The 24,949-nt window shown below is 36.9% G+C and overlaps 1 protein-coding gene across 2 annotated transcripts; it reads left to right on the top strand.

The window, feature by feature from the left end:
- Nucleotides 1–915: 915 nt before the first annotated feature.
- Nucleotides 916–22,627, top strand: LOC148596730 (uncharacterized). Of its 2 annotated transcripts, XM_088564197.1 has the most exons (16): nucleotides 918–1,065; nucleotides 2,508–2,561; nucleotides 4,740–4,816; nucleotides 5,241–5,312; nucleotides 6,112–6,232; nucleotides 8,254–8,336; nucleotides 9,124–9,192; nucleotides 9,430–9,553; nucleotides 14,134–14,283; nucleotides 15,784–15,894; nucleotides 16,779–16,882; nucleotides 17,522–17,615; nucleotides 17,802–18,051; nucleotides 20,016–20,112; nucleotides 21,245–21,338; nucleotides 22,384–22,627. In XM_088564197.1, the coding sequence occupies exons 1-16, from the start codon at nucleotides 1,050–1,052 to the stop codon at nucleotides 22,602–22,604; spliced, it is 1,737 nt and encodes a 578-aa protein (XP_088420323.1). In that variant the 5' UTR covers nucleotides 918–1,049; the 3' UTR covers nucleotides 22,605–22,627. The 2 variants fall into 2 exon arrangements, with proteins under 2 accessions (XP_088420324.1, XP_088420323.1); XM_088564198.1 differs by lacking the exon at nucleotides 14,134–14,283 and having other exon boundaries at nucleotides 916–1,065.
- The last annotated feature ends 2,322 nt before the right edge of the window (nucleotides 22,628–24,949 follow it).

The raw sequence follows: 24,949 nt of genomic DNA, 5'->3' as shown, positions 1-24,949 counted from the left end.
TCCATGGACGAAGAACAGACATACACAACAAAGAACATAAGGTAACTAAAATCATACATAAAAAGTAACAAAAGCAGATAAGCAACTCGTACTCCACTAAAAACTGGGAGCATGGACCAGGTGCACCGGTGGGGTAAGCGTCCTCTGCTTTTCTAGAAACACCCGCCGAGTTGCTCATAAAAAGTCAACTTGTTTGATTGTAATTTTTTTTTCACAAACACATCTTATTGGGTTTGTAAGATAGTTAATTGTTAGAACCATTTGGACATATATTGCATACGACATTCGGACAAGCACTTTAATGTAGTTGATATATGTGAAAATTGAACATGAGATGTCAAAATTTGAGCACACGCTTTATGAATCCGAATAATAAAATGGTCTCGGGATAAAACAAATAATTGATAATGGTGTGTGTTTTATGGTAAGTATTATTATCTTAATCTTATTTTGTCAGATATTTACTACGTTCACATCGTGAAATTCATATTTTAAAGGGATGGTTTTGCCATAGCGTGACTGATATTTGACACGTGACGTAGCTGCATTATTATTGCTAGGTTATTACCAGATTATAATCACTTGCAATATGCCAGCTGATGCTGGCGTAGCGTAGCAGGCCATTTTTACCCTTCCAGAGCATATGATGTCACACCGGGTATTTTTACGGGAGTTGATATTGCCAATGCTTTAGATTTTCGTGTGTCGTCCTGTTTCCCTTATTTTCAGCTTTTGTTGTTATCCATGTTGTTCGGTTCGCTAAAACATGTATGTAGATCGTATTGTTTCATGTTTACATGTGCCATGCATTTCTGATTTTGACCTGTTTGAATCATCTACTGCTGACCTTTCGTTATCTTTTGCAGGTATTTATTTGGTGAGTTTATAATAAATCACCTTTGTCAGAACCATTCTGATAATTAGTACAGATTTTACAAGTTTTGCACCACTTAACTCCTCTAAGCGTCTTCACATGTCATTGACGAACTTTACAAGGTAGTATAAGTCCAATGACATACAGGATACTATAGATAACGATAGGAAATAACATGACTACTGTATTTGGTAAGAATAAACTTTAATTAGGGTTAAATTGTTAGCTTAAAATTCATTCCTGTATGCATGGTTATTGGTTGTTACGACCTCCATCGTTTAAAGCATAGGTGTGCACGTTTACAATGTAAAAAGTAAACTAGCAATTATTTGAACTCATAATTTCCGAACCGTCTACAAAGATTGTTACTAACGTGGCTGCAAAACAATGAGTATAGGTCTGTTTAAACACCAGGCAGGGTGATATCTCAAGATTATCAATTGATTCATTGATTGTTGGGGTTAAACGCCAGAGCAGCAATATTTCAGCTAAATCCAGGCGATGAACATGAAATGGATGCAAAAATGTACATTGAATGTTTATGAAATGAAAATGGAGTGGGACACAATGATAACAGGCTCGACGAATTTTGATTGCCACTGGAAATAGGAATAAGGGTAGGGTCTTCAGTCTCCTGTGGCGGATTGCGAAAGGTCCTACTCCTATTGAATACCACAGCAAGTTTTTGTTAACGTGCGAGGAACGTGGCATCCTTCCCAAAACATTTCACCACTTTGGTTTGCGGTTAAATTTTCCGTGTTGTAGCCTGGCGACCCTAGCATGTTGAATGCCAGGGATACCTCATTCCCAGTTACTCTGTGGGCAGAGCACTGTTTAGTCGACTTTTTCGACAAGCCTTGCGCTGCTGCGTTCCAATGCTTTTGACACCCCGACCTGCTTGGGACAAACCATATATGAATGGAATAATGACTGTGTGTTCCGGCATCTGCATCAAAATATGCCCAGGATAAATCATGTGATATACGTGGAAAGAAATAACAAATTTCATAAGGTCGCAAAGTTCATTTCACAAGATCAAGAAATCTAGGACTTTGAAAATTATGTATCGATTTGAATTAGTTGCAACTGTTACATACTAGTACAGGATTTCTGGCATCGATATTTCATTAAAATAATTTACCCTGATATTTTAACATTTAGTGGCATAGTTTTATAATACAACGAGAATAGGTATTATACAAAAAGACGACAACTCCACCGGTATGAAAATGTCAGCCCAAGGTCACAAATTGGTCTTCAATGAACGACAAGATAATCCTCATACCATACGGCAGGCTGGAGTTGGCCCAAAACATCATTATACACAGGTACAGCAAAGATTTGCCCCAATATACTCAAGTAACAATAAAAATAAACTAAAGGTGATAACGAAACAAGAAATACCGATGCCAGAAATTCCTGACATGGGACAGGTGCAAAACAATTGCGACGGGGTTAAAGTATAAAATCTGGCCACTGTCGGAAAAAACATTACCCAATTAAACACATCTAAAATCAGTTTAACATATCTTTGTCGATTCACATAATAGTATTCGTAATTCTAATCTCCGATTCAAATTGCCTTTTTTTCTAATGCACTAATCCTCTAACAGATGATTTTCCTTTGTTTCAGTTCTACAATTGTTGTCTTGGTCTACTGTATTCAGCATCTACCATGCAGATGCAGGTATTGTAAATACGTCTGATGCTGATGGCTTCGTGAATTGATATTTTTGTAACTGTTATTTTGTAATGTATTGACGTCTATTGATACTAGTCCGAATTTCCCCTGACCCTGCAACCCTCCTCTTTTTTATTTGGATATTGATATGTTGGGTTGGGGTCAGAACGATGCGCCATACAAAAAGTTGGAGATTCAGCGGTACCGCGGAGTATCGCCCTTCACGCGTTTCTTACGACTTTCATGTTAAAATCGTGTAAGTGATGCATACCTAGTTCAATTCGGGATTCATTTTTCTTTATGCTGATGTAAGTTTTGTTGGTTATTTGTCATCAAATCTCGGTAAAAAGAAGCCTTAACCCAGGGTCAGCAGCCATTTACTTTCGATTTCCAACTTTGAGTGACGCAAGCGAGATTTGGTCGTATGCAAATGAGATTCCGTCGTGCACAGATGGTCACGTGAGATCAATTCCGCCTTCTTTGTGTGTCTAAACAAGCGTGTGTACTGAAACAACATTGAGTCGATAAGTTTGAAGTGGGACACTGATAGATTTGGAATTGAGGTGGTAAATGAAAGAGGTCGTCGTATATTTGATGGACGCAAATTTCAGTGTGACTTTTAGCAGTAGTTTTAGTAAGTTTCACTTAATTTTTTATTAATTTTATCCCTTGTCTCCTGTAATTTGTGTTGATCTCACGTGACCATCTGAGCATGACGGAATCTCATTTGCATACGACCAAAACTCGCTTGCGTTACTCAAAGTTGGAAATCGAAAGTAAATGGCTGCTGACCCTGGGTTAAGGCTTTCTTCTTTGTTTGTTGGGGTTTAACGTCCGAGCAGCAATATTTCAGCTATATTCAGACGATGAACATGAAATTGATGATAGGGCTTTCAAACTTCTTTTTACCGAGATTTGATGACAAATAGCCTTTTTGTATGGCACATAGTTCTGACTTCAAACCGACATATCAATATCCAAATAAAAAAGAGGAGGGTTGCAGGGTCAGAGGAAGTTCGGACTAATTGATACCTGCCGCTTAAGGCAACGTATGTAGAGATCATGGTAAACGTCCTTCCAATTCGCCTGTTCACAAATATTACAGTTGTTCGTTACAGTTTTCTCGTAACTACGTATCACAACCAATCGATAATTTGACTGAAGCGTTATATGTTAATGCAATATTAAGGGATTGGATTTTAGGTTGGTTGATTCGTTGTTGGTGTTAAACGCTCAAGCAGCAATATTTCAACTATATCCAGGTGAAGAATATCAAATCCTTCACATGGGCACACAATCTAGCTTCTTTGTGTCATAACGTCCGAGCAGCAATATTTCAGCTATATTCAGACAATAAGCATGAAACTGATGACAAAATGAACATGAAATGATGATGAAATGAAAAAGGGATGGAACACAAGGACAATGGGGTCGAAAAATTTTGATTGCCACTGGAAATAGGGAGAGGTGGGTAGGGTCGGGCAACTTAGCCTCCTGTGGCGGAGCCCTATGGTTCCTACTCCGGGATAATACCACAGTAGGGTTCTTTAGCGTGCGAGGAACGTCGCATCTTTCCCAACACGTTGCACCACTATGGTTTGCGGTCAGGTTTTCTGTATTATAGCCTGACAACCCCAGCATGTAACACGCCAGGGGTACCCATCCAAGTTGCTCTGTGGGCAGAGCGCCCTAGCCCCCAGCTAGGGGTCTGAGCAAAGCCTGAGGCTCTGAGGTATATACTCCCATCATATGTTCTCCCTCCCATGGGAATGTTTACAGTTGAACAAAACCTTTCTTTGAAATGCGAGGTACTTTCCATGCGATGTTATTTAAATATATGTAACTAAACGTCACGGGAATCGCATTGTGTAGGTTATAGTTTGTTTCTCTAAATAGAAGTCAAGGTCGCTCATAGTGGACTTTAGCTAAGTAATTACTTCAGAGCCTCAGACTCTATTCTATGAATGTCCATCATCATGTCCATCTATTGATATATGGATGAGGCAATATTCTGTCATAAGTATACTCCGAAACACATCACATTAGAATTGTTCCTGTTAACAATAGCTAGTCCAATCGAAAAGGCAAAAATGTCATCTTTGAAAATATCATGAAAACGTTTACTACAATATCTTGTGGATGTTGTCTAAAAAGAAGCAATTTAATTCTGACATGTTATTCTAGGAATAGTCTGCTACACCTGTGACACAATTCCTCATCCTAGAGATTGTGATACGATTACGGAATGTGGGAGCCGTGAGGTAAACAGATTTTATCGTAAAATTTAAAACACCTTAGCAGTATTACAGAACAAAAACATTTGACGTTAATATTTTTATACAAGTTTTACTTTTAATTTTGCAATGTATGTTTGTGCCAAACACACTTAGAAAAAGACTTTTATCGCAGATTTTCTAAGAGTAATTTTAATATTCATTCTGGTTGCATTTGCTTGTAATACCCATCTGGCAAAGCAGGTTTACACAGTGATCATTCAGTCAATCCCAAGTTCTCATCCGCAACTCCTCCAAATCTACTAATCTGTTGACACGTTCACTATATCTTAGCACAGAATGCTTTTGTGCACCTCATTTTTTTTAAAATTCATTTTGAGTGGAGGGAACTGGGGAATAACTAGTGAGATCTAATGACAGTTTTTCTCTTAATATATTTATTTGTCAAAAGCAATGTTTCGCAGAGAAGAAAATAACAGCAGATGGAATCATATACTATAAAACTGGCTGCAAAGCAACTCAGGTTAGTTCAAATCAATCCATTGGATACAAGTATTTTTTATTTATTATTAAAAGAAAACATTAGAGTTTACAGAATACTCAAAACAGAAAGAGGCTTCGGATTTCTATTTTCTTTTCTTTTGATTTTGTTTTATATTTGTAACTCTTCAAAAACGACTGAAGGGATATGTATGACATAATGCAAACAGTTCAAAATCATTTTTTTTATCTCAATATGCAATTCATCATTACTGTTGTTCAATAAAAATCAATCCATTGGCAAACTAAATAGTTCTAAAATTAAAGCAAAATGTTATTCCTTGTTTTTTGCATATTTCATTTTACAGCTCCGTGCAGGTCCGGGTAAATTAAGATTAAGCATACAACAACGGTAAGCCTGTCATACAATGCGACTAAATAGCACTCAGAACCCAGGCGTGGAGTACTCCTGGAAATCTACTTGCTGATGTCGTCAGGCCATACTACGGAAACCTAACCGCAAACCACAGTGATGCACCGTGTTGGGAAAGCTGCTTCATTCCTCACACGTAATAGGACCCTGCGCTGTCGTATTCGACAGTAGTAGGAGCCACGGCCTCGCCACATGAGCCTGATTGTCCGACCCTACCCACCTCTCCTGATTTTCAGTGGCAATCGAAGCTCGTTGACCCTAAAATCCATGTTTCCCATCCTATTTTTCATTTTATCTTTTTTATGTTTATGTTTATTTTTCATTTCATCTTTATCATTAAAATATAGCTTAAATATTGCTTCTTGCGCGTAAAACACCACTCAATTAATATATTTGTTTTACATTTTAGGCTTGCAATAATGTACAGCCTTTCATCTCCGGTTTGGGGAAGAGACAAGATATAACAGCTTGCTCGAAATGTTGTAACAGTTCTTACTGTAATATAAACACGTGTGATATTCCTATTGCTAGTAAGTCTTGTGTTATACGTGTATACAAAATAATTACATTTACTACACACATCATCAAAATACGCTAACCTCATTAGATAACTGGTTTAACACGTGATGTTACATGCGTCGATGAAACACATTTGCCAAGTTGTTTATAAAGACCACGAACACAATCATTGTACGACGTTTATGCATAACTGTGTATTGTCTGTTTTTCTATTCATTTTTGAAATGTAATAAAAATGAATTTAGAGAACAAAACAAATATAATTAGAAGTAGATGATCTAGAGACCCTGAATCCCTTATATAGAAAACATGAAATAAAATGATCATTTCATTTGATCACTTAAAGCTTAAATGGCCTCTTGTGGCCATCTTGTTTAATCAAGCGTAACGAAAATTTTATCAGATGTTCAAGTTGCCGCTATAATAATTGTCCTCATAGGCTCAGTAAAGGTAAAGACATAGGACAAGATGTGATTCCCCATAGGTTTGAGTGGGCGCAGCCTACCACTGGTTTATCTTCACTTAAATGGTCATTAAGAAGCTTCAATGGCCTGTAGCGGGCATCTTATTTAATCAAGCTGAACTAAAATATTATCAGATGTTGCTCATATCATTATTTCTGTCAAGTTTGGTCATGTAAGAAAATATTGTAAAAATAATTTTTAATTCATTTGATTAGTTAATAATATTTGTTGAAAAATCAAATGAATATTTTTATGATATCAATTTTAATTATAGATTTAAATTAAAAAGCATCCGCATATGATAAGCTGTTGGTTTTCATTAATTAGTTTGGGCTTGGTACACCATCTTGTGATGGCATAGTATATCTTAGTATCAGTTTATGCATATATGTATTAATTTAAGTAATATTCATCAGATTATAATCATAATAATTAGAATGGCATTGGATAGTATTCAATTGATTGATTGATTGATTGTTTGGGTTTAATGTCCGAGCAGCAATATTTCAGCTATATTCAGACGCTGCTGCGGGCCTATTCTTTTGACGCCCGGACCTGCATGGGGCTGAAAATAGAAGCCAAAACCATCCCCACGAGGATGTACTACGTGCGATACAAGAAGTGAAATCTCAAAATCATCAGTATTTTGAAATTGCAAATTTTGATAAAAATGATAAATAAAATCGGATATATTTCGGGGTCAAACTCCTCTGAAATGCTGTAATTGAAAAAGTTAGAGAAACTATTTAGGATTAATGTAGATTTAATTGATTGATTGTTTGGGTTGAGCGCCCGAGCAGCAATATTTCAGCTATATTCAGGCGATGAACATGAAATGGGATGATAAAATGAACATGAAATGATAATGATGAAATCAAAAAGGGATGGGACACAAGGATAAGAGGGTCGACAAAATTTGATTGCCACAAGATAAAAAGGAGGGATGGGTAGGGTCGGGCAATTTAGCCTCCAGTGGCGGAACTCAAAGGTTCCTACTCCCATCGAATACCACAGCAGGGTTCTTTAACGTGCAAGGAACGTGGCATCTTTCCCAGCACGGTGCAACACTATGGTTTTCCATATTATAGACTGGCAACTCCAGCATGTAACACGCCAGGGGTATCCAATTCCACCACCGGGGGCACACATCCCAGTTGCTCTGTAGGAAGAGCGCCTAGCCCCCGGCTAGGTTTCTGAGCACTATTTAGTCACCTTTTACAAACGTTGCGCTGCTGCAGGCCCATTCTTTCGATATCCGGACCTGAACGGGGCTTAATGCAGATTTAAAGCTTTAGACATTGTAAAAATCTAGTTACAGGGGCAGTTGATAAATATATTTGACAACAATTTTGGCCAGATTATGCAAGTATTTTAGATTTCAGAAGAAATTGAACAATACTGATTGATGGTGCTTTTTGAAATTTACAAGACGTGTGGTTTTCGATGTTTACCTCTGGTTGGTTTCATTTTATATACTATATGTAGTAACATTTTTCCAACCAAAATTACATGAGATCCAATCAAATTTAAAGAACCCACATTTTTGAAAGTTGCTCTTTTCTTTGTAGGTTTTGGAGTACGGTGTGTGTCGTGTAATTACGTAATGCACCCTGAAGACTGTAAACTATCAATAATGTGTGGACCCGATGAGGTAAAGAAATGATATGTAAACAGGTTCACTTTAAGGAACACAACTCTTAAATTCATTGGAACGTTTGTATTCAGCATTTCACATCAATCTTATGCAAGGATCTTATTGTCTTGGATTCATTTCGTTCAGCTTCAAATGAAAGCTAGAGAGGCTTTGGTGAAATTGAATATGATACAAACATATAACTGATTTCATGAGTTATGTCCCTTATCCTAGGTCTACCTCCTTAAGATCATGCTTTACCGCCGTTAGATTTCGAACATTGACCATATATCTCTACTCTTAATAAGGTAATCATAACAGTTTGACAAGCCGTTAACTAGAGAGTTTTCACCCGTCTCTTTTGACACTCGTTCTTCCACTCACAATGCGAATGAGCATATGAGTTCAATATTTAATTTTGTTTTATATTTAGAGTAAGCTTTTCTCGTTTCAGTTCATGTACTGTATCAGAGTAGATTAGCACTAAACACCACAAACGTACATACAATTATGCATAACTATTGATTAAGCCAGACATGGGTGAGCTTTTCAATTGTAGCATTGTAGTACATGTACTCTTGATATCCTTTTCACAACTTGGTGTTTCTATAAAAGCAGAGAACGTTTACCCTATCAGGCAACTGGTGTTTACTCTTAGTGTTAAGTGGTGTTCGGGTTGCCCATTTCCTTTTGTTTCTGAGAGCGTGTTATTTTGGTTCTTTGAAGTTCGTGTCTTTTTTCTTTGTCTGGTCGTTTTTGTCTTGCCATCATTGCCCTCTGACTTCTATTTTATATTCTTTAATAGGTATGTTACACGCAGACTATACTCCACAACTTTGAGAAACGTTATAGATTAGGATGTGTGCAAAAACAGGTACGAAAATATAATATTAACTTATATAATGACATATATGATTATCTGAGTTTTCTGCAGTTTTCAAATAAGGTTGCACAGTACGATTTTTTTTGTGGTTTTATTTATTTTATTTCGTGTGATACAGATTGAGCAACATTACTTTTTAAAAACTGAAATGTTATTTGACATCTAATCCTATATTTAGAAATGCTTACTGTGAAAAAATGCTTATACTGTAAATGTAAATTATTTCAGCAATGCAACACATACCACTATACATTTGGGTATAGCTTTGGTCGTCGCCAGGTCAATGGTGGTGGTTATTGTGGGGAATGTTGTGAGACAGATAATTGTAACAGGGGCATTTGTTCAGAACATGGTAATGACATTTTAACAATATTGTTATCTTTGAGCTACACTACTGTCAACCAAAATTTTAATTTCTCCACTCTCCACAGTGGAGGCATTCATGTCCCCCACTGTGACACCACCGTGACTCCACCAAAGTAAAAACTAGGATAAAATTGCTCCATTTAAAAAATTACTTTTCAATATTCTTTTATGCCCATAACTAAAAATGTTATTAAACTACTACAACTACTAAATATACCTTGGTATAAAGACAGGAGTAGTAAACTACAAACAAATTTGAAACGATGACTCCACGATGTGTTGACAGTAGTGTACTTTAGCATAGAAATGACACTGTAACATTCATGTCGTTAGGGCTGTGATACTAAGATATTATAGTCAGGCGCACAGGGCAATGACATTAATCTTCATGTTATGTAAATGAAACATTCTTTCCAGGCTAATGTCAATGTGACATTCTGGTCTTTAGTATTCTAGTCAGGTACCTACGGAGGTATCTATATTCAAGTATTGATGGGAGTGAAAATTTCGATGAATAAATTGATACTGAGCCAATTATACTACGGATATATGAAAGAGTAATCAAGGGAACCAATGCTATAGCGGTAATCAAAAGAATGTAATCCAGGGACAAAGACTAGACATGGAAAACAGACATACAAAACAAAGAACATAAGACAACCAAAATCATACATACAAAGTAACCATAGCAAATGAGCAACTCGGACTACACTAAAAACTGGGAGTATGGACCAGGTGCACCGATAGGGTAAGCGTCCTCTACTTTTCTAAAAAAAAACCCGCTCAGTTGCTCATAAAAATTCAAGTCCGGGGTAGACAAACGAGAAACGGAAAACAATGACCCGTTGAAAAAACTACATCTCGTTGTGAGTAATGGTCAAGACACAAAAAAACATTTTTGTCAGATTAATGAATGTATAACATGCTTGTCAGGGTAATGAATTTAAACCATTCTTGAGAGGATCATAACACTTTAAATAATAGTCATGATAATGCCACTGAAGCACTGTTGTAAGGATAATGATACTATGTAACAAGAATAAGTAAGTTGAGTATGTCAGAGACAAGAACCCAACAGGGCTAAAAATGTCCGAACAAGGCCACACAGACATAAAGAGGCCAAACATTCCTGACATAGCATGCTTGTTAGAGGAGAGGGGGTCTGATGGGTTATTTTCGTTCTTCGTGATCGGCGCATTTTCGCTATCGTGATCCATTTTTCTACAGATTAATTTTTCGTGATTCGTGATGAAAGCACTATTCGTGAATCGTTTTCATTGGAGTTTTTCGTTCTTCGTGATTGAGACATATATTTCGTTCTCGTAACAAAGCAGTTATGCCGAAAACCATTAATTTGACCTTGATGTCAAATGTCAATGTCAAAGGTCTTCAACCATTGTACGCTATGCATCGTCTTGAGCTGATCGACTAAATAGTGCTCAGAACCATAGCCGGGAGCTAGGGCGCTCTGCCAACAGAGCAACTGGGATGTGTGCCCCAGATGGTGGAATGGGATACCCCTGGCGTGTTACATGCTGGGGTTGTCAGGCTATAATACGGAAAACCTGACCGCAAACCATAGTGGTGCACCGTGTTAGGAAAGATGCCAAGTTCCTCGCACGTTAAAAAACCCTACTGTGGTATTCTCCCGGAGTAGGAACCATAGGGCTCCGCCACAGGAGGCTAAATTGCCCGACCCTACCCACCTCTCCCTATTTCCAGTGTCAATCAAAATTTGTCGACCCCATTGTCCTTGTGTCCCATACCTATTTCATTTCATCATCATTTCATGTTCATTTTATCATCAATTTCATGTTCATCGTCTGAATATAGCTGAAATATTGCTGCTCGGACGTTAAACCCCAACAAACAACAAACAAACAAGCCGAGTTCTTTTATGTTGACCACCTTAGGTTTTTGGTGTCTGGAATTTTGAGATGAGCTTTTTTAAAAAAAGCATCACTCAGGAGTTTGTCTTAGTATTTTGGGAAAATGAATCCTGGCATAGGTTAGGGATTTTTTATCGGTCGTACCTGTCATTTTGAGATTTGTGTATATACATGATAAAATAAAAAAAAGGCTTGACAATATATTTTAAATTGCTTTTATAATTTTAATTTTACATTCCTCCAATCTGTCCAATCGTTCTCGTGTTACATTTGATAGCTGCTGGCCGTCAATGCATATACTCATGAGATATTGTAGGGTAATTTGACCAAGCTAAGCCCTTATCTCACGAATATTGTCGGTTAACTTGACCAAGGTTAGCCCTCATCTCGCGAGATAATGTAGGTTAACTTGACCAAGTTTAGCACTTATCTTATTAGATATTGTGTTGCGGCACACTTGATATCTTCGTGTTTTTGATCCTGCCAAAGTTTTTCTTCCGCAGCTCGCTTACGTATTTGAAAGTCATGTTTTTTTGTATTTATATTCGGAGAAACATTTATCGTCACGTGACCTCGGTCTCCCGTTTTCTTTCCACTTTTGTCTTGCATTCCACCGTTCAAAATAAAAGTCATTAAGATCTTCGGTCTTCCAATACAGTTTTAAATACGAACAGAACTTTCAATATGGTATACATGACTTTGCGGCTATGTGCAGCGAATTTGTTAGAATAGAGGTAAAGCGATTAATGTCGTTTTTTAAAACATTCTCAAAGTTAAGTTCAAAAATCAAAAGTTTATCACACTGTGTTTAGTACATTTTCATTTCGAAATGCCCGGCTTTTGACCATTTTAGCGTTGTCTTTCTAAACAAATAGTGATTTGATATACTATTCAACAGATCTAACTTCACATTAAGAAAAAAAAATGTAAAGGATCAGTCACATCAAATGGACAATAAGATTGAACCTCTGCAAGTTGAACACTATTTGATAACATCCGGGTAAACATATATAGTCTAACAGGGTTCTTTTTCTGAAATATTTACTCCTGTAAGTATACATATGGAGCAGAACAAATTTCTATCATTTAATTTAAGATTCAATGATAAGCATGAAACTAGCCGGAATAAGATGGAATAATACAGCCAGAGTTAAAACGTCTATTTGTAAGCCCCGTGCAGGTCGGGGTGACAAAAAAAAATAAAAATAGGCCTGCAGCAGCGCTAAGCTTGTCGTAAAAGGCGAATAAACGATGCTCAGAAACCTAGCCGGGGGCTAGGCACTCTGCCCATAGAGCAACTGGGATATGTGCCCCTGGTGGTAGAATGGGGTACCCCTGGCGTGTTACATGCTGGGGTTGTCAGGCTATAATACGGAAAACCTGACCGCAAACCATAGTGGTGCACCGTGTTGGGAAAGATGCCACGTTCCTCGCACGTTTAAGAGAACACTACTGTGGTATTCTCCCGGAGTAGGAACCATAGGGCTCTGCCACAGGAGGCTAAATTGCCCGACCCTACCCACCTCTCCCTATTTCCAGTGGCAATCAACATTTGTCGACCCCATTGTCCTTGTGTCCCATTCCTTTTTCATTTCATCATCATCTCATGTTCATTTTATCATCAATTTCATGTTCATCGTCTGAATAGAGCTGAAATATTGCTGCTCGGACGTTAAACCCCAACAAACACACAAAAAGAATAGGCCTGTGCTAAGCTTGTCGTAAAAGGCGACTGAATAGTGCTCAGAACCCTTACTGGGGGCTAGGGCGCCCTGCCCACAGAGCAACTTGGATGTGTGCCCCAGGTGGTGGAATGGGGTACCCCTGGGGTGTTACATGCTGGGGTTGTCAGGCTATAATACGGAAAACCTGACCGCAAACCATAGTGGTGCACCGTGTTGGGAAAGATGCCACGTTCCTCGCACGTTAAAGAACCCTATTGTGGTATTCTCCCGGAGTAGGAACCATAGGGCTCCGCCACAGGAGACTAAATTGCCCGACACTACCTACCTCTCCCCAGTGGCAATCAAACTTTCTCGACCCCATGTCCTTGTGCCCCATCCCTTTTTCATTTCATCATCATTTCATGTTCATTTTATCATCAATTTCATGTTCATCGTCTGAATATAGCTGAAATATTGCTGCTCGGACGTTAAACCCCAACAAAAAAACACCAGGATAATGGGTCTAGAAATTTTGATTAGCACTGGGAAAATAGGGAGAGGTGGGTAGGATCTGGCAATTTAGCCCCATGTGGCGGAGTCCTATGGTTCCTACTCCGGGAGAATACCACAGTAGGGTTTTTAAACGTGCGAGGACCATGGCATCTTTCCCAACACGGGGCACCACTGTGGTTTGCGGTCAGGTTTTCCGTACTATAGCCTGACAACCCAAGCATGTAACACGCCAGGCGTACACCATTCCACCACCTGGGGCTCATAACCCAGTTGCTAGGGTTCTGAGCACTGTTTTGTCGCCTTTTACGACAAGCTTAGCGCTGCGGCAGGCCTATTCTTTTGACACCCGGACCTGCACCACAATAAAAAATATAATAATAATATTCAGTCATCAGTAAACACTAAACTAAAAAAAAACAGCAGGGGGTATATTTCAGCAGGGTCAAAGGTCATATATTGATCGGCATATATGCTTCACAGTTTGTCCTTGTTATCTTCAGGATCTCAAAGCCAGTCATCAATGTATCTGAAGCAACCACCTTTGATGTACGTATGCAGAGACAACTCTACTACCTACTGCTCTGAAAATTCCCATAGATGTCACGAAATTAACTTCAAATTCTACCAATGCCCATATACGTGTAGACAATGTAAGAGCAATATATGAACAGCCAAAAATGTCATACATGATGATGTGCAACTTATAATAATCACATGTCTGCCTTTTTCTTGTGTCAATCAAAATTTGTTGACCCTATTATCCTAGTGTCCCATCCTCATTATTGCATGTTCATTTTATCATCCTATTTCATGTCCATCGCTGAATATAGCTGAAATATTGCTGCTCGGGCGTTAAACCCTAATAATCAATCAATCATGTCTCAGTTCACATACGATTATCAAATGATAATCATACGTTTTTCACAAACTCTTGATTAGCATATGTGGCAAATTTTACTATATGATTTTCACATGCACGATAATGTCAGGCATATAGATACAAAATCCATTTTTATTTACATTGCAAATTTTGAGTCGTTTGTTGGATCATACACATTGTACTAAAAGCGTGGAAGAAAACTTTTAACAAGGGTGTATAGCTTTTGCTATATTTGAAATTAAAAATCATGGGAACGTTTGTATTCAGCACTTATGCAAGTGCCTAATTAACTTAAATTTGTAAAATGTATCGGATAAACATGTTTTAGTAGATTAGACTCTATCAGAGCAAAGAGCGAAGTTCCCTCCGCGCATTCAGTGGTTTAGGGCAAATTTTTATGATAAGGAAGTATTTCAACTACTTTTTTTATCCAGAATAAGAAATTACATCGATATAATTGTAATCACGAGATTTTTCATGGTTATAGCCGTTTTCGATTGGTCGAGAACGTTGTTGCCAGAAAGTCCATACATGCATGAACTTCGCCAAATCGTTCATACATGCATGAATATGAAACCAATATGGCGGCCGTGTAGTTCGAAAGAGTGTGGCAACTAACTGAACGGCAAAATATAGCCGCAATAATAATTAATTATATGCACATTGATTTGGCCGGTCTAGTTTGTTCACAGAGAGTAATTTCAGCTCGGGGAAAGAAACTTATTACTGAGTCTGACTGAACCCTTGAAAACACCTTTTTGTAACTGTAATAATTATTAATAATTATATTTCTGTTAAAGTGTTTACATCTCTTATTTTTCAATGCCAACTATCACTTCGTCCATGCCGCCTTCACTGTCGTTGTGCAGCCGATTGTATGTAAATATTCGTCCGCGCTCCCATTCGCGTGCAAAGAAATGTGTGTGTATTGAAGCGTAAACATAAACACAGTGTATCAATATAACCCACTGAGGCCCTCAGAGGGTAACTTTGATTGTCGAACAGAATTACAGCTATTTCCGGTCGTTTATGCATGTATGAACGGATCTCTTCGGCCGTTCATTGAGTTTGGGAGCTCCGAAATCCGTTCAAATAGCTGTTCAATCCTTATAATTCTACCCACGAAATTCACGAAAATTGGTACCCAACAAACAATAGTATCTGTGATATACATGTACATTATGTAATTAGAATTTTCACTAAAAATTGAACATGTTAAATAAATTGTACTCTCCCAGACGTTGATTTCCAATTTTATAAAATATTGCAGGCAACCTCAAACCACCAACGACAGCAATAACGAAGAGCACGACAGCAATGACAACAGTGGCATTGGATGCTACAACAAACAAACCAACTATAGCAACTACCAGTAGTTTCGGTACTCTTTTTTATCCAAGTTCTCAACGTCGTTAAGGAAAGTCGGTAGTTCGCTTTACAGCGAATAAAAACGCATTCAAAATATATGGTCTACACAAATTTAAAGTAAATTCAGTCTTAATATGACATATTTCACTGAATTACCGATAATATGATGTATGACTATTAACAATCGACAGGCTCAAAATGATATGCTGTTGTGTATGAGAAGATGTAATGTATGTAGAGGTACATATGAGATTAGTTCTAACCGCTCACAAAACTGTCCTAGAACTGTCAAAAAAACAGTTCTATGACAGATTTAGAACAGTTCTAGAGCCAGCTCTTCTGACAGTTCTAGTAGTAGATTCGGCTCTACTAGCAGAACTGTTCTCGTAGAGCCGGCACTGCTAGAACTGTCAGAGGAGCGTTTTAAACACGTTAATGTGAAAATTTCTACCGGACCAAATGAAATTTTTACTAACATTTACTTGCGTTATACAGATTTAGGTTAGGACTGATCTTATCTGTATACAGCGTGCGACTGAATATCAATATTCAAAATACATATGAATTGATGTAAAAGGACTTTACAAAGTGTCTGAATAAGACAGATTTTTGGATTGTTCAGAGTTCAGTTTAGACAGGTTTTACTGTACCTTGTATACTGTGTATAAGTTGGGTAACGGTATGTTATCATACCCGCACTATACGAGTTGGCTAAATATTTGAACCAACTAGTCGCAATTATCTCAGCTCCCGATAGATGCTTTGATTTCGAACTTGGATAAATAGGGCATATGTTGTAGGTGACTTTGGTTGCTGTCCGATATCAACTTCCTGTACGAATGGCGGCATTCATAACACGACAAATTCATGTTATATTACCTACTTCGTACTTTTCAGGGTCTTTTCAGTGCAGTGGTCCAGACTCTTTTGAATGGAATGGTACATGCTATTCTGTTACAAACCTTAAAAAGCCATGGAATTCAGGATATGGAACCCCTAAGGTAAAAACGCGACATTATGAACGTGGACATTCCTGATTATAATATATATTCAATGGAATGCACTCGATTATTACCCCAACATTGAAATTGACTTCTTGCACGCTAACAATTACTACGCCGGTCACCCCCCCTCCCCCCAAAAAAAAAGTTAACGAAGTGACTTGTGGTTGTACCAAAGCCGATGTTAGTTAGAGGCGTGCACTGTGTTAGATAATTCCATATATATAACTAATGAATGTACAAATTTAAATTGTATCAATATTGTATAGAATGCCTCTTAGAATGAACCCTTCCAGACTACTTACAATTAGGCTTCTAGAACTGGAGTATGTTGCTACAAAATTAAAGTCTTTAAGCCCCGTGCCATGCGGGACTGGGTGTACATAGAACAGTCTTTGATGCTTAACCACTAAATATCGTTATATATTTTAAAGGGTATAACACAAGGAAATGAATACATGAATTATCATTGGAAAACTTTACTATCGAGAGTAGGGTCAGGCGGGAGCTTTCACCCAATTGCAACGTTGAAAAATAGGTGCATGCTGACTGTCTATAACTCCCTGTCATTTTTTTACACACAAAAGAAAAGTATATGTATGTGAAATAATCATGTTATTATTCTTCCACTTTAACAAGGATCCTTGTGAGCAAATGAACATGACACGTGCCATTCTTGACACAGATAGAAAGATCAATGCTGCTTCCTTCTTTGTCAGGACTAAAGTGAATCGTAAGTTCTTTTTTATATCGAGTTTTCTTACTTGGTATGCTGTGAACAATATGTAATTTATATATACGGAAATCATGATAATTCGAATTCAATATCAAATTAAGCATTTTGTCTTGAAATGCAGAATAGGTTAAATTCGGGGGATGCATGAACTGTAATATTTTACTTACAACGATCTATATTTAGACGCACGAGTTTGGATTGGAGGATTACATGGTCCAAACCGAGGGTGGCATTGGGTTTCTGGGCAACACATCAGCGATAAGGACTTTCATTGGACAGGTGGCCATGCTAGCACTGCGCATCATAGCATGTGCATGGTATTAGAAAATGGACAGTGGACTTCGTCATCCTGTAGTGATTCACATTATCACCTTTGTGAGAGAAGAGTAGGTGGTCCAGTGCACCCAACAGCGTTATCAACTCCACGACCCAGGTAATGGTAGGGAAAAAATCAATCGCGTTTTCATGAACCATTTCTGGTCATGGAATAAAATAAACGTGGCTACCTTGGCCACTAAAATGTTAACACGACGTTCGCTATTTAGTTCACCTTTTGTGCTGGTTATTATATAGTTAATGCATCATAAGATACATGTATGTCCATTGTTATCGTTGCTACTGCGACTGCTGCATCAAGCTCCGAAACAGCGTCTGACGTTCGAAATTCAGTCTAGACGCTGCAGCTGCCAGCCCTTAAAAAAACAAGAATCTTGCAACATCGGGAAAAATGAATGATTTTACGCGACGTTATCCAATTGTCATACGACGTTTTATTTGAAAAGTGTCCGAGAATTTTGAAAGGCCAGTCTGCATGGGTGAGGTAGAGACGGAACGAACATCCGCCGCTGCGTGGAGCTTGCTGCTGCATATGTATAATTCAAGCTTGCAAGCTAATACTTTGACGCAGTAATTTTTGTGCTAAAAGTATAAAATTTGATACAATACTCTTTTTATTGAATGTGATAAACGAAAATAATTAGAGCTATTTTTATTATAGTTAATCACCAAAGATCATTCATTATTTTATTTTTAAAAAAATAATGTGCTTAATATTCTTAATTAGACTAAAGATTTGAATACCTCTGCTTCACTAAGCGCCTTATATCGGGCACAAAAATACTTATTAAGTAGGTAGACCTAGGGTAAGGGACACAACTAATGCAAATCATTGGAACGTTTGCATTCAGAATTTTACTACAATCACATGTAAGCATCAAAGTGACTTCGTCTGAATTCATTCTGTTTCAAATGAAAGCATGAAAGACTAGTGAAATTGAATGTGATACAAACATATCACTGACTTCATGAGTTATGCCCCTTACCCTAGGTCTACCTCCTTAAATTATGTGTAAAAATCTACACTATTTTGCTAGATTTGTTTCACGTTGCCTTAGTCCTTATATAAATATATAATTCTAATCATGGGATTCTTCATGCATAAATACGTTTTTTATTGGTCGAGAACGTCTTTGCCAGAGAGTTTATTCATGCATGAACATCGCCAGATCGTGCATACATGCATGAACGCCAGTCAATTTGAAGTCATTATGGCGCCATGTAGTTCGAAAGAGTGTAAATCTAACCCATTAATAACTGTGATAATATTCAGCCCGGTTGTATACGGACGGGGTTGTCATACGGAATGTTTGAAATACTTGTATTTAATGAAAGTCTTAAGAATTGGCTAATTCTGTATTGGCCCCGTATTGATTCTCGGTCAGCTGTATAGGTCCTCTGCCCTAGGGTCTCATGACCGAATACAGCCAACTTCGAATCAGTACCATTGCCAATACAGAATCAGCCAGTTTGTAACACTATTTTGTAGACAAAAATAAAAATAAAACGACAATTATTTAAAAGGGTTCCGTTCTATTAATGATATAGATTCAAAAGAGTAATCACGGGAACCAAGGTTATAGCGGAAATCAAAAGAATGTAATCCAGGGACAAAGACCAGACATGGAAAACCGACATACACAACAAAGAACATGAGTAACTAAAATCATACATACAAAGTAACGAAAGCAAATGAGCAACTCGGACTCCTCTAAAAACTTAAGCATGGACCAGGTGCACCCGTAGGGTAAGCGAAGATTCGAACGATAAGTCAGAAAGAAATATACATAATATGATTCCTGATGATCCGATTGATACCATATATCTCCCTTTTGTAAATCAAAATGCATTACGCCCTTTGGATTAAACCTGAAATTGTCAAGTTTTGATAATAAATTATTTCGGTTCTGGCATTTATATTTAGCATTCAAGAGTTATGCCCACTGTAATGTTTGACGATGTAAACTCCCTGGTTATTGTTGTATTGCCGATCAGGAGTTATGTCTTGTAATGTTTAACAATGTAAAGGGTAATTGTGATCATCATATAAACCTTTTCTAGTTTTATAACAGACCTTAAACAGTGTACCGGAAGTGGTTATTTTCAATGGGAAGATCACTGTTATTTTTTAACAAGCACCGAAAGTGATTCTAAATCGGTGAGTTTTTTTATCGGGTCAAGTGTGCTGCGAAAACAAATTGGAAATTAAGGAAGGAGAAGGGACATAACTCTTTAAATCAGTGATATGTTTATAGTATACTCAATTTCACAAAAACTTTTCAAGCTTTCATTCGAGACAGAATGAAATCGGTCCAATATACTTTAATGCTTACATTAGATTGCTGTAAAATGGGAAAATGTTGAAATTTATGTAAACCAGACTACTTTTTAAAATGGGAGCTCTGAACTAAGTACACTGTTAGAGTGGGCCGCCTCTAATTTTCTGGGGAAACAAAAACATATTTCTAAAGCCCAAATCGGTAAGAAGAAGCTTTCTGTTCGCATCATTAGCAAAAACTTGTCAAAGCGCCAGCATTTAGATAATAAAATACGTCAAAATCAAAAAGCCATAGCCGGAACGTGAACACAAGAAATTAAGACGATCAAGACACACATGAAGCGAAACTACTTTTATAGATAACACATACAATTGAAGATATGAAAAACAGGACTTTTAACTAAAAACCAATATACTAGCAATATGAACTACCACGTAAAAAGCGAGAAGGACATCATCAGTTGTTCTATAGATAAGTACAGTGAAATCTGTTCAAACCGAAGCCCTTTTGGACTTAAAAAAATGATTCAGTTTAGACAGGTGTTTGGTTGACCCTGGTGTTCAGTTAACCAAGATTCATTGTATTATTCATTTGATATAAATGAACTTTCAAAAGTGTCTTATTTAGACAGATCCTCGGATTAATCAGGGTTCGGTTTAGACAGGTTTCACTGTACACAGTATCTCCCTGTTGTTACCGTCCTAAACCATAATCAGACTTCTCAGGCGTCCCAACCATTATACGGGCGTCTCGGGTTCACACACCGTGACTCTGTGGGAAATGATATGTAATAACCTATTATAATCTTCGAGTGATGTCGAACAATGTTGTACTTCTAACAAGACTTCGTCGATCTGCGTCTTTACTTTGTCTGATATTTTCGGTTGAGCGGGTAGAATTTTTTAAAGCTGAAACTTAACATATAATTCAGAACAATTTGTGATCTTGCGTATAAAAGTGTTATTATCTAGGGAGACAATATAGAAACGACATAAAATGTTCTTTTTTCAGACTTCTTGTCATGACCTTGGAATGTTAGGAACATCGATAGGCGGCGAAAAGGAACAAAGGGCTGTTGTTTTCTACGTCAGAAACGTCATGAAATGTACGTATTAATTATTATAGTACCAATCAGTTAGATTCACTTTGTCAGTGTAAGGGTTAATACAAAAATGTTCATTATGCAGAAAACTCCCATTGACAAACTAGCAATTCCATTGCAGATATTATGTTCCTTTTAATGCCGCTTTAAAATCAGTACTTTTTTTCACGTGGACGCTTACCCTACAGGTGCACCTGGTTTATGCTCCCAGTTTTTAGTGGAGTCCGAATAGCTCATTTGCTTTTGTTACTTTGTATGTATGATTTTAATTACTTCATGTTCTTTGTTCATTCTTTGTGCATTCTTTTGATTACCGCTATAACCTTGGTTCCCCTGATTATTCTTTCACAAGACATTTCAACCAAGAATATATCAGATCTGTAGTTTGGAAATTGAAACATTCATCTCCAGCATGATTAAACCGAATTTAAAACGATAACTTTGCAGAACAATTTTATGTACAAAATATATATATTTCTAATCTCTGAAAAAACTTTGTCAGGTCATGTGGTCTGTAACATCCTAAAAACAAGAAATACAAGTGAATTTTGTGGGTTTTATTTTGCATGAAACACCCCTTATTGATTTTATAAAGACCACCACTTAATATGTTAATTTTGTTGGTAGCAAAGCATGCTCATTGTTAGACTGAATTTCATGAACATCGTCCACACGTTTAGTTCTTGAAATCCTGGTGTTATAAGTGCCTCTATATACTTAGATTGGTTTCAGTCCCTTTAATCATGTTTTATCATTGATGGGCGTTACTTTATTTGGAACCGTTACAGCTACCAATAGCAGTGTTTTGAAAAAAAAATGTACTTTCGGCTCCATTTAATCCCTTTTTGTCTGATTTTTTTTTTCAATGAGAAAAATACTATGTAATTAACCCAGGTTATAATCTTAAAAATGATAGTCTTGGTGACCGAGACTAAGATATTCCATGACTTTCACTAGATCCTAACAAATGATAAATATCAGGACATTGAATTCCAAATACACACATGTAGTTCAATATATTCTTTATTTTCTACTACATATATTTCAGATACTGGAAGAGTTTGGCTGAGTGGTTATAAGTCACATGGAAGTAATGGATGGATTTGGAACTACGGACATGGTGTTGATATACATTCGAATGACAAGTTGTGGAAACCAGGGGAGCCTAACTCACACCATCGATGTGTTAGCCTTGAGGGGATATTTTGGGTTAGTGAAGACTGTGATCACACATACCCTCATGTTTGTGAATATCACATGCACCATTGAATAAAAACAATGCGTAATCTGAATCAATTTTGTTTTTATTCAAATGAGCGACATACACTTCCGCGAGGAAAGGCTTGGGGTAGAACACCAAAAAGTTCTGCCGGTCGTGTATATAAAGCATGCTCATTGACCTCCTGCACTTAATCGTCGGATATTCAAGTTTATATATATTTGATAGGACTTTCTCTATTTGAGAAAAATAATGTGTAAATGTCACTTCCGTCTACGAGAACAGGGATCCGCTTATGTATAATACATCCATAGACACATAAAAAAAGGAAAATACAAGCACAAACCGTGATATATATTTGGCCAAACTACCTTTTCTTTAAGTTTTGCACTTAGCAATAGGGTTAGGAAGTCTCATGCTATATTCATTTTCTTTACCGGAATTTCCGACGTAGAATGTATTGAAAACCGAAAACCGATCTGCATTTAATTGTTTACTTACGGATAATCGAAACGCTGTATAACAATCCAAAATCATCTATTTAATGTTTTTTCCTTAATACTTTTATTATAAAGAAATAAATATTTGTCATTTTTATCGGCATGTTTTACACAAAAAAGATGTTTTGTCCTTAACACTAAACTCAACGCTCTCTAAATGACTTGTCTCCATGCTTTTGAATGGTAGACTAGTACTCGTTCTCGTGAAATCACGTTGTCACATGACCAGACTTAGATACCCTTTCACAACTTTGTGTATAATCCACAATATTAAACAGTCATAAGTGGATCTTTATGATTGATTCGTCCGAATATTAATACAAAAATATATGGAGAGAGGGCACTCCAAATCATAGTAGAACCCAGAGGCTAAACATTATACAAAAGCAATGTTGAAAGTCATAACCGTTGAAAATCATTTAATTGATTTATACCAATAACACGGGATCAAAGAAATTAAGACCTCTGTCAAACCGCTTACATGACAAACTTGTTAATCAACTGAAATTTTCACAAAAAACTATCTTCAATGCAAGATTCCATAACAAATTTCATTTGTTCACATAACACAGGAAGAGAGCAGAAAGAGAGAATTGTGGTGAGATGTAATTTAATTTTAAAGTCTCTATTCTGCCTTGTATCCCCGGGAATGGCATCTAGTTGAAAGTTGCAAATAAGTTTATTGAACCTCCAAAGGATAAATTCTACAAAAACAAAATAAAGCACACTAAGTATTGCAAAACATAATGTATATACATAAAATATCGTATTAAAGGTACAAAATATAATAATAATGCAAAAAATACGGCTCAAATCCATGATAATCAAAATTATGAGGTGCTCCGACAATATGGAGAAAGATACACAGAAGCAAATTTATGACACGAAATGCGTTCCATACATGGCAAAAAATCGGCGAAATGGAAGGAAAAGGTAGCTACTTCAGGTGACCGCCTTCCGACTTGAAGAACGTACTAAAAGGGCAGATAACCCAACGGTAAATATCGACTACATCTGCTGATTCCGCGGGGTCGTGCTTCACATGGATACTTAAATTGTCATTTAAATTTATTTCTTATACGCACTAGTCAAGGTAAGTTAGTTGTTCCTATTATATTTTATTTATTGTTTATAAGTATTACTTATGATTTTAAACGGTTGACAATTTTTAAATAGTTTAAAATTATGATTTGTGGTAAAAGTGTTTGCCGCATTCATCATGCTTCTTAGCAAATGAAAAATGAAGTAGTGAACGGCACCCATTTGCACTTTTTCTGAAGCGATGAAATTGAGCTTTATAGTTAAGAATGATTGAGTTTAAGCGTTATTTTATTGCAATTCACATAAATTTGTCCTTTTTACAATTATTCATGATATCAGTTATCTCCCTTTGATAAAGTCTTGTTCATATAATACACCTAACTCAACTTACTTAATATTGCAATATAAGATATATATATTTGTAGTGAATATTCAATACAAACATTTTACTATTTGTGTGTTAGTATTTTATGCAGATTTTCAAACTCCAATTTCATCATTAAGAGGGGGTGGTAACCAAAGCTAAGTTTAAATTATCTGTCCATCCTATATGAAAGTTTGTGGATTATGCAAAACACCATTACAATAAATGCCAATTACAGTGTGATCAAGCTCAGGAAGATAATTTTCCAAATAATTTGCCAAAAAAATAATAAAAAGCAATTATTGCCCCTTGCAGACTGATTCTCCTTTGCTTTCACCTAAATCAGAATGTACATTTGGCAGTGATGATGAAACTCAGCCTCCTATTGGCTATGAGGTTAGTTGAAGAGACACTGCTCTAAATTTACTATCTGATTCCAGTGATGAATTAGAATTTCACATTCCTCCCTTGATTATTCCTGAAGATAGCA

The sequence above is a fragment of the Perna viridis genome, chromosome 15, assembly GCF_037379345.1.
Source record: "Perna viridis isolate PV_CMFRI_1.1 ecotype Kerala chromosome 15, ASM3737934v1, whole genome shotgun sequence".
Lineage (NCBI taxonomy): Eukaryota > Metazoa > Mollusca > Bivalvia > Mytilida > Mytilidae > Perna > Perna viridis.
Note: the sequence above shows the minus strand (reverse complement) of the source record. Positions and strands in the feature narration are given on the sequence as shown.

What these genes read in the sequence shown, in the direction of transcription:
- LOC148596730 (XM_088564197.1), top strand. An exon ending in CAGGATATGGAACCCCTAAG is followed by an intron (nt 16,883 to 17,521) that starts GTAAAAACGCGA and finishes CACTTTAACAAG; the next exon opens with GATCCTTGTGAGCAAATGAA. An exon ending in CCGAAAGTGATTCTAAATCG is followed by an intron (nt 20,113 to 21,244) that starts GTGAGTTTTTTT and finishes TTCTTTTTTCAG; the next exon opens with ACTTCTTGTCATGACCTTGG.